At 32.4% G+C, this 10,862-nt stretch overlaps 2 protein-coding genes across 3 annotated transcripts; both read left to right on the forward strand.

Moving 5' to 3' along the window:
- On the forward strand, positions 1-5,242 carry LOC123908878 (alpha-ketoglutarate-dependent dioxygenase alkB). Of its 2 annotated transcripts, XR_006809775.1 has the most exons (8): positions 319-504; positions 603-754; positions 1,053-1,399; positions 1,932-2,070; positions 3,532-3,598; positions 3,729-3,850; positions 4,843-5,052; positions 5,086-5,242. XR_006809775.1 is itself a non-coding variant. In XM_045959606.1 (7 exons), exons 1-7 carry the CDS (start codon positions 395-397, stop codon positions 4,980-4,982), a joined length of 1,077 nt encoding a protein of 358 aa, XP_045815562.1. In that variant the 5' UTR covers positions 1-394; the 3' UTR covers positions 4,983-5,242. The 2 variants fall into 2 exon arrangements, 1 of the variants encoding a protein (XP_045815562.1); XM_045959606.1 differs by having other exon boundaries at positions 1-504; positions 4,843-5,242.
- A 1,536-nt stretch (positions 5,243-6,778) lies between these two features.
- On the forward strand, positions 6,779-7,414 carry LOC123908459. Its single transcript, XM_045959102.1, has one exon. It carries the CDS (start codon positions 6,875-6,877, stop codon positions 7,166-7,168), a length of 294 nt encoding a protein of 97 aa, XP_045815058.1. The 5' UTR covers positions 6,779-6,874; the 3' UTR covers positions 7,169-7,414.
- Positions 7,415-10,862: the final 3,448 nt, after the last annotated feature.

The raw sequence follows: 10,862 nt of genomic DNA on the forward strand, positions 1-10,862 counted from the left end.
AACTCTCTCAAAACACAGATTTTTTCGATAAGGAACAAAATGAAATGTCTTTAATACCCCTTGTATAATTTTAAATTTTGTCAAATACCTATGAAATTTGAAAATAGACAAATACCCCAAATTATGAAAAGTCAATCAAATTGTCCCCTTGATACTGCCGGTCAGAGCCTACATCAGGAAGGGACAATTTGATCGACTTTTAATAATTTCAAATAATATTTACCTAATTTCAAATTTCATGAGTATTTAACGAATTTTAAAATTTCAAGGTATTCGTATAATAATTGTTTGGAGGGTTTTATTGACTTTTGACCTCGAGCTAAATAATTTTTTCACTTTGTTAATTTTTCCCCTTTGCGTCTGTAACCTAATTTCGGTTCGGGTTGATTTTCCGATGTACGGATCGGAGAATAACCGGGAAGATTCGGAGCCAACGGCTTTCAGAAGAGCTGAGAAGAATTACAAGCTCTACTACGATAACAATGCTTCATTCAAGAACAAAAAGTATTTTAATTTTAAATTAATTTAATTTCATATAATTGTAGTTGATTTTCACTTTATTGTTCCTTTCGGATCCTAATTGCAATTTTCTTTCTTCACAGGAATAAAAAACCTAAACCTGTGGACTTAACGGAAGTACTTGACTTCAAATCAATTCTAGAATGTCATCACCGGAACGGTGAGCTTCCTCATGGTGTTATTGCTCTTCAGGACAAGTTCAATTCTCCAGTGTTCTCTTTGCAGAATCACCCTGGTAAATTTTATTCTACATTTGCTACTTAACTAATCATATAAGTGCTTATGTATAAGCTATTTTTATAACACGATTTAAATAATGTCGAGCTATTGTTATATAAGTGATAAGCTACGAGTTTATGAAAATAAGTTGTTTCCATAAACTCTCTCGAACAGTCTAACAAGTGTTCGTGTTAGTAGATAAGTTCAAATAAGTCAATTCAAACAGGCATAGTAACTGATTGGAAACTAACTGATCATTTACAATTTACAACATACAAGTGCATACTAACTGAATGGTGATGCTTATTGTGCAGGCTTTTATTTTATCCCTGGGGCATTAAGCATAGAGAAACAATGCGATTTGATAAGGGAGAGTTTGGTTGATTTTCCGCAGCCACCTAACAGAACAAATCACAATGCTATATATGGTCCTATACACAATTTATTTCTTGCGGCTAAAGAAGGGAAAGTTTTGGTTGAAGAGAAATCTCTAATTACTTCGAATGAACCTAGTCTTGATTCCGGTTGTAGGGACGGTGAGGAATGGAAGTTTACCACGGAAAAGGAAGCGTCCTTGAGAAAATGCAAATCTGTTTCTGGTTCTTCTTTGCTGCGAAAGTTGCGATGGAGCACCCTTGGCCTACAGTTTGATTGGTCTAATGTGAGTTATGATTTGTCCTTCAAATTTTTTCAGCCACATTTAGATTTAAATTTAAATTTGAATTATATGCTTATTTTGTTTGGAATATAAAACATCATACCTGCTAATGTTTACTATTACATGTTTGCTTTGGAGAATAGTAATCGGTTACTTGACTCCCAATGATGTATTGCATAGCATACATCCGTTTTTAGCTAGAGAGGAACTCTCTTTTTAGTTGTGACTGAGATGCAAGAAAATTGCTTGTAAAAACATGCACCACGATTCCAGTGTCTCAATGTCCTTCTATCACACACCAAACCTTGCTTACAAACAAAATTCCTGAGGTTGATGATTTCGTCATTGTTTTTTAAAGATTGCTCAGATACTCATTAAATTTTGTTAGGGAGTAGGTATTCATTCTACTCTGTTACAAAGATGTCAAATAAAACTTTTTTAGTAAAGGTTATTGATATTTAAAGATGCTTAGATGCATCACTTTGATGTGTTCGTTATTGTTGAGAAATTTCTCTGTGATTTTCTTTATGTACAGCGAAATTATAATGTGTCTCTCCAACATAACAAAATCCCTGAAGCACTGTGTGAGCTTGCCAAACAATTGGCAAAACCTGCATTGCCTGCTGGTGTTGAATTCCAGCCTGAAGCTGCAATAGTTAATTACTTCGCATCAGGTTAGCTTAAAGCATTTTTTTTTTATTGTGAATTTTCTTGTGTAATAATTCTAGATGTCCTCTTTTAACTCCATGTTTAGTTTAATTTCAGTAAAAATAACGTTGAAAGAAATTTATTTATGCTTGGGAATGATTTTTAAAAGTTTAAAAGAATCTATTTTGCTTGACTGGTAAAATCTAATTACTTTTGAAGTGTGAACAGGGACGGAGGCACATACTAAGTTGTGTGGGCACATGCCTCCACAAACTTTTTAAGAATTTTTTTTATATAGAGCATATATTGTCATACTAATACTAATATGTATATGTTATGTTCACACTTTAACCAAAACACACCAATATAAAGTTGTTATGAGAGTCTAAAAGTTAAACTCATTAGCACAAATACTGATTTCTTATACGGAACATATGATTTTTTGAGAGTTAATATTAGTGTAGCAAATTTAAATCCCTTTTTTTCTTTTATTCTTTTGCATGTTTGATGGGTTGTTGGGTACGTGTAGGAGGTTCTCATGATAGTTGGTGCCTCTGCCTTTGTTTTTGAGGGGTATGTGGTGTGCAGAGCTTTAAGTTGTTTGAGCCTTTGTAGTGTATGATTTAAACATAGTTTTAATTGTGGTTTTTTTTTTTTTCATTTTTTATTTAACAACAAATAATGAAAAAAAAAATTCAAAAGAAAGTCAGGTTCAAAGCACCCATCAACTTCTAATTCCTCATGCACTTGATGAATGTAGAAGCATAAAATTGGATCCATTTATGGAAAAAAAATTGGGATTTGATTTTGAAATGCTTCCTAAATATCAAGAATGAGATGCAAAATAGCATGAAAGATTAATGGTTAACTGATTCTTTAGTTATATAGAGAGATATGTTTTTATTGAGATTTAAAATGAAAAAATCTTTCGATATTTCCCAAAGATATCAGGTGTAGAGAATATTTCTTTTGATAATTTGAGGGTATTTATCCACCAACCAATAAGAACAAGTCACATAAATAAATATACATGTGATATCCACAATTAACTTTTAACCAAATTTTATTTAATCAAATTAATATGACTTGTTTTCTTGGCTAAATACGCTCAAATTATCAAAGGACAATGTAGAAAAAATCATATATATTTAAGGCTACAAATTAAAATTACACATGTCATGCCCCCATTATTCAAGATTTCTGGCTCCGTCACTGAGTGTGAATGCCGTTGTGAATCTGCATCAAGAATACATTAATTACTCTTGACAGGAAAATTAGAAATTTTTAGAATTGTACCAAATTTTACAATTTGATTCTCCTAAACAAAAACTGCTCCAGTTGGGTATGTTATTCAAACAAGCACTAGTAGTAACGAACAATATCTCCTTTTGTAAAAAATACATATTAGCAATTTTTTGAACACACACCAGTGACACCATCATTTAGTTCAGTGATTTATCTTTTACTTTGGTGTATATATACTGCAGGGGACACACTTGGTGGCCACCTTGATGATATGGAAGCAGATTGGAGTAAGCCCATAGTTAGTTTAAGGTATTATGCTGATTTTTTTAGACTATCTTGTTTTTTGATCTCTAGATACAAGCATGTTAATGTCAAATGAAAGATTTAACATGTACTAGGATGATGAATTCTTATTAGTTTTCTGTCGTCATTGCCCCAGCTTGGGCTGTAAAGCTATTTTTCTTTTGGGAGGAAAATCTAGAGAGGATGCTCCCATAGCGATGTTTCTTCGAAGTGGTGATGTTGTACTCATGGCTGGAGAAGCAAGGGAATGCTTTCATGGTAAATATTATACCCTATAAAGATATATGTTGTAAATATCCAGCCCTATATATTGAATTTGAATCTTACACGAAACCATCTCATTCTCATGAAACTGCAATGGTTTTTTTTTGTTGTGTTTTGAAAAAGCTAACCATAACTATTTATTACATAAGATACTTAGCCTGTTTGTTTTAGATTTTTTAAAAATATATTTTGGTGTCTATGCTTTTTTCATCGAAGGGAGAGAAAAACATAATTTATGGTGTCTGCTTTTTCAACCATATAATATTCATGAAATATAAGTATGGCGGTGAGGGGGTCAATATATTGGCTGAGAAGCTTAGGGTGTGCTCTTCTTGATGAAAAGATGTTAGCAGAGTGGATAAAGGGGTTTGGGGGCTTATGAGGTAAAGCCGAAATATCACTTTGGCCGGCTGTTTATTTTGTCAAACGGACAAAGCAGCAATGGTGGCAGATATAAGATAACAATAGTCGGGTGTGTGGGAGTGGAGGTGGAATTGGAGTTGAAGGATTTACTTGTGTGAGGAAGAACTTGTTGAATGAAATGCTCTTTTGTGTTAGGAGGATGAGTGTGATAGGTGGATTTGGAGGGAAGCAACATTAGGACAACATTCTTTAAGTCAGGCATACAGGGTCCTTACAAGGACTCAAGACAGGCTTACTGTACACACACAAAACACACACCCACACACACTTGGCTTTGTTGTTGTCAATGTTATTGCACACACACACGCACAACACACACACACACACACACACACACACACACACACACACACACACACACACACACACACTTGGCTTTGTTGTTGTCAATGTTATTGCAGAATGCATTTTATGTTGATAGACTTTTTTCCCAACCTTAGCATGCCTTGTGATTTGTGTTAGTGTCTTTTGATAAATCTTTTTGCCTAAAGTGTCTTTATGTTGGTTCGTTTAGCTTCAAAATTATGTTTAATATTGGAAATTGTCTTATACATGTTTTGCAGGTGTTCCTCGGATCTTCGCTGATAAAGAAAATGCTGACATAGGCCATCTGGAGACACAGCTGACGCAGGAAGATGATCTTTGTTTCCTAAAATATATTCAAACTTCAAGAATCAACATCAATATCAGACAAGTTTTTTAATTAGCATTTTCATCTTTCAAAGTGAAATTTTGTTATATTATGAGAAAAGAAAAGATATATCATTTCTATTGTATCATGTCCAGCTCCAGCAAACCTCGTGGTAATATCTGCTTATGCTTGCATGCATTGTGGCAAGGTTTGCAATATTGTACAAACAATCCAAATTAACAACTTATTTGCATCTTGTAGATGATGTCTTGTCTATCTCATGTAATACTTGAATACAGACTCAACAATGTGAGAATTTAGCTTACACATAATCTTTAACTTATGTCTTTTTTTGAGAATAATAGCTATTAGTCATAATCTTAACCGTGCACATTACTCATCTTCTGCCGTGTCGGCAATAAGTTCTGGATATTTTAGATAAACGGTGCTTGAAATGTTGACAAAACAAATCATGTTTTGTAAGGGACTTTCCTATAGTCATAGGTGGTGGAAAAGACAAAATAGATGGTCCCTGTATTTATCTGTGGCATATGAGACTTTCTTCCCTGCTTGAATCGTCTAAACATTGGGCATCACTAAATCAGATAAAAATCGTCCACATGAATCTTGAATTATTATTTCTTAAACATATTAACATATTTTGCATCACTAAATCAGATAAAAAAAAAACACATGGATCTTGAATTTAAATCACCTTACATTTTTTTTTGTCAAAGTAATTTATTAGTTAGAAATTGCACACTTAGTGATTGTCTGAAATTTGAATCTCGGTTTTTATATATAAAATGTGATGTTATTATCAATATCAATTAATTAAATAGTAGTAAAATTGAAAGAAAAAAAAACTAAGCTATGACCAAACTATTTTGATATAAAGTGTACAAATTTCAAAATTTAGAATGGTAGAGATATAGTAGTCGAAAAAAGTGTAGGAGGATGACTATCTTTATTACATAATGTGTTAGGGATTAGATTTTAGCATATACAGTTTGATGGGATGCCCTTTAAATAATTAAAAATTAATGGCATGGACCTTTTTTAGAGACCTTTAATTTGACTTAATTGAATAATTCAATTTACAGTTTATTCAAAAACAAGAGTCTAATTAATTTATCAATATTTAATGCTTAATAACAATAAAACATAGTTGTCCCATAAGTGTAGCTCAAATGGTAGCTACCAGGGACATTATTGGAGTGGTTGGGGTTCGAACCCCGGATTCCACACTTCTCCACATTTAAATGTGTGAGAGTCTAGCCACTAGGCTACTTGACAAAAAAAAATTAGAACATAGTTAATTATTTTCAATTCATAATTGATTAATAATTAAATAATTAATACATGAAATAGCTCCCTTTGCTCTTTGTTCAGTCAACTCTTCTTTTCTTTTCTTTTTAATTTAATAGTTGATAGACTATGAAGATAGAAAATAGTCTAGAAGAGAAAGAGAAAAAAAAGTGAAGAATGACACAAATTAGTGCAATATGAATAGCATGAAATAATGAAAAGAGTCCAAATTCACATTTACTTTCTAAAACATATAATTAGTAATATCAACAACGTGTGCTGTTAATTAACATTTTTAAAAGATGTTTTATATGTATTTTTCTTATTAAAAAAACATTTTTTATTGTGTGGTTAAATGCAAAGCACCGTTCAAAAACTAAAAATCTTAGAATCACGCATTCGTAGAAGAAAAACTACAATTGAAAAAGAAAACATCTACACACACTATCCTCCAAAACTCCAAACTTTGTTACATTACAGCCACCAAACAGAGTGTCGTCAACGTGTACAATTCCACAACCACTTCATAATATATTTATTTATTTATTCATCTCTTTTATTCTGTATTCATTTCTTATTCACCACTCCAAATAAAAATCTTTATCTCTTCTCTTTCTCTTCCTTTACGTTATTCATCAATTTTCATCTCTTCAATTATGGGTCCACTCGTATTGAGCCAATTAGCCACCGGTTTAAGCGTCTTAGCCGGAGCGGTTCTTGTTAAATCGGTTTTAGATCAAAAACCTATGGCCGGTCCATTTCCTCGATGTCCTAGCTGTAACGGAACCGGTCGAGTTCCTTGTTTATGTTCGCGTTGGTCTGATGGTGATGTTGGTTGTAGTACGTGTTCCGGTTCGGGTCGGATGGGTTGTAGCAGTTGTGGTGGGTCTGGAACCGGTCGACCTTTACCTGCGAGAGTCACGATACGGCAATCAAACCGCCCTTCTTAGTTGACCGGTTCGGTTTAGAATCTGTTTGTTCGTTAGTAACATTTTATACTTATTTTTTATTTTATTTTTTTTACTTTTTAATTATATCCCGAATTCATCGATCGTCATATAGGTATTTGTGTAATATAAAGTGCAAATTTGACACTTGAAATAGAAGAGAGAAAAAGGGATATTATTATGTTGTAAGTAAATTACTGTAAGTATGAATCTTGATCATCATCATCATCATCATATAATTTTGATTAATCCTATTTAGATTCTCTTTAATAGAAGCTTAATTAGCTGTTTGGATTTTGATTTCAGTACTTGCAATGAATTACACTCTATCAAGTTACCACACAATTTGTTGTGATGTGAATTGTTGTACAAAAAACAAGTAATCTGTGTGTAGCCATTAAAAATAAAATAAAAAAAATCTATCAATTGTATGTTTGGGTTGAAATTTATCAAGTGTCTTGCTAAGGAGTGTCACATTATCCACCGTTAGTAACATTTAACGGTAGGGACAATTTTTAGTGACAGAAAATTTTGGAATTTGCATATTTACATATATTACCCTTGAATTAAAAATCAGATGTTAAGTAATATATAGTGAGATCACTTATATATTTAATATACTTAATGTTTTAAGATGTTGAGTGGAAATGTAGTGTCTAAAATTATTTGTGTAGTTGTTTCGATTCGAGTCTTATATAATGATTCACCCACCCAATGTTTAAGATCCTCATAAGTCCCAAAAGCGGTACTAGAGCTGTTTGACTTGGTTGGGGTGTGCGGTGTTAAGAATCATGAAATCATAGGGACGAAGATCATACTTGATAGAGAAGTATTCATGAGAAAGATACTCAAAGAAATTCATATTGAATGAATATAGATTGATAAAAGAATGAGTAAAATATATAATAGAGTAGTTTATTTATAGGACTATTTAGAGTAACTAACTCTCTAATTAACTTTCTAATCTCCTAACCAACTTGATAACCTATCAACTAACTCTAGTTGATTAACTAAGTATCTATATACTTAACATGTGGAAGTGAGAGTTGTTATTAAAGTTGAAATTGATATTGAGAGTCTCGCATCTGATAGGAGATTATTGATGTGTCAAATAAGAGTATTAGTTAAAAGTCTTACTTGAATAAAAGATAAATAATTAAGATGACTTATAATATCATGCTTTAAGAATTTCACAGATGATGTTAGTGTTTAAACTCACTTTCATAATTGCAATTTGCAAGTCCATGATCCACCACCACCATGTGTTTAGGCTCACCAGAAGTCCAACAAAACTTGAATATAATATAATTGTGCAATGATGAATGCAAGGCAACTTGCCAAATTGACTGATTGAATCCAATTAGAAAGTAGTCTTAGGCTTACTGTTTCCGAGCTTGACCTAATCAAATTGGACCATTTCAAATGATTGTACAAGTGTGACTCAGTAGTGCCTAACTACATCTAATTATGTTAATGTTTTTGGTTAGTTTTTATTTAGTAGTGCCTAACACTAAATTTGTTAAACTTTAAGTTAGGCTTGCACTCTGGCATGACATTATTTGCATGTTTATTGGTTGAATTGTTTAGTTCCTAATGTTTTTTTGTCTTCTAAGAAGCCAACTTAATATACATACTGATTAAGCATAAGGTATGTCCAACTAATGTAGAATTACAAAAGGTCTATCTAAGAACGTTAACAATCCAACAAAATCTTTTAAATAAGGTATCGAGTTACATCACCACATACTCAAATTAAAACTATAACTTTTCTTTTTAGATTTAAACCACCATCAAGCTGTAATTTTCACCTTATCACACTAAGCCTCCACCGACGATGATACGCTACGAGTAAAACATTTACTATTTTTTTCTTTCCAAAGAGTCAAATATCAAGTCAACCAAACCATTTGTAAACTTGACCAATCTTCTTTGTAAAAAATATATACATTACAAAATGATAAAGGTCCAAGCACACTTAGTGCTAGTGCATCTATGATGCAATATTGTGTTTATCTAGTAGTTTTAAAACAGAGAATCCTTTGTTTTAAATTATAAGTTATTTCGTAAAATTAGAATTTCATGTATACTAAAAATTCATTTGCATCAAAATGTTGTCCCATTAAAATAAAACTCATTTAATTTATGTGCATATATTTACTAATGATGTTGTCACATTAAAATAAAACTCATTTATGTGCATATATTTACTATTTATTTTTTGTACACGGTAATTAACGATAGAGGTTTTTTTTTTGTACAAGATGAAAGAAAAAGGAAAAGACAAAAAGAAAATTATCTAAAAAAAAATAGTCCCACTAGCATCAGCTAGCAGGAGAAGACTCATTTTATCCGGCGGAACAGCTATAGGAGAATAAGTTTCAGGGTTGCGAGCTCCAAACTTGCCTAAGAAATCTGCACAACTGTTCCCCTCCCGAAGAGTATGCACCAATCTAACCCTACAGTTTCTAGTTAGAAGATCCTTTATGTTATAGATAATCGCTGCATAGTGGTGCCACTCATTGATATGATTAGATAGCAGCTTAATCACGATTTTGGAGTCAGAATAGCACCACAAATCCTTAATGTCCAGCTCCCACACCCAAACTAAACCATGGTACACTGCCAATAATTCTGCATGAAGGATATTCGAAAAGCCTATATTTCCAGCAAAACCGTGCACCCACGCCCCGTTAGAGTTTCAAATCAAACCTCCGAAGCCAGAGATACCTGGATTGCCGATGCTACTCCCATCAACATTCAGAATCATCCTGATACCACCATGTGCATTTCAGCGAACCATTATAGTGGTTGAACTTATGTTAATTAACTATAGAGTTTTGCTAACGAATATTCAGTGTAGTTGTAAAAATAAATCAAGTATTAGTGCACATTTTGCACATGTTGTAATTCTTTTTTTTATATCGTTCATTTTGATGTTCTCCTCCATAGCGACTTATTGTTTTGACTTTTGACTATATGTACTGTACATGATTAGTTTTGGTAACCCTGCTGTACTTGATTATTATTACTACAGTACTTTTCTAGGAAGGGTGTACTATTAAAAATTTAAAATAATACATCGGTCATTGACTTCTATCAAAATAAATAATATAGGTTATTGACTTGATTGTACATGTAATGCTGATGCAAGTCAACTTTTATAGTACTGTACTGGTCAGTCAGAAAGTAATTTTTTTTTTTGGTACAATAGCAAAAAGAAGAAAAAATAAATAAATAAATAAAATAAAATCAGGAACGAGGGTGAAGCACCCTTAAAGCATCGGACTGAAGGATACTCTTCATCTCCACGGGCGGAGATTCCCAAAAGGTCAATTTATCATCATTAGTCAGAAAGTAATTTGGAAGAACCATGAAGGATTTTTGTTGTTAATTGTTACAATGAACTTTCTTCCTTGGTGGAGTCTATGCTACAATAAGTACTGTAGTTGCAACTAAAAAGGTTACACAATTTACTCCCTCATTTTTAAAATAATTGTCACGATTGTAAAAGGAAAGTAACACTTAAGTATTAAATTTATATTCATCAGAATTTTTTTTTCTACCCCAACAATTGTTAATCTATCCCAACATTAATTTCGAATGGATGAATTTGTCCTCATATATAAACTAAAACCCTGAAGAAAAAATTTTTGTTACCGGAACACTTTGAAAAAAGTGTTCTGATATGTAAATTTTT

The sequence above is a fragment of the Trifolium pratense genome, linkage group LG2, assembly GCF_020283565.1.
Source record: "Trifolium pratense cultivar HEN17-A07 linkage group LG2, ARS_RC_1.1, whole genome shotgun sequence".
NCBI classification, from domain to species: domain Eukaryota; kingdom Viridiplantae; phylum Streptophyta; class Magnoliopsida; order Fabales; family Fabaceae; genus Trifolium; species Trifolium pratense.

Bases quoted from the DNA above. Each gene is read 5' to 3' on its own strand.
- LOC123908878 (XM_045959606.1), top strand. From the start codon at position 395: ATGTACGGATCGGAGAATAACCGGGAAGATTCGGAGCCAACGGCTTTC. The intron at 1,400-1,931 runs GTGAGTTATGAT...CTTTATGTACAG, and splicing joins TACAGTTTGATTGGTCTAAT to CGAAATTATAATGTGTCTCT. The intron at 2,071-3,531 runs GTTAGCTTAAAG...TATATACTGCAG, and splicing joins AGTTAATTACTTCGCATCAG to GGGACACACTTGGTGGCCAC.
- LOC123908459 (XM_045959102.1), top strand. From the start codon at position 6,875: ATGGGTCCACTCGTATTGAGCCAATTAGCCACCGGTTTAAGCGTCTTA.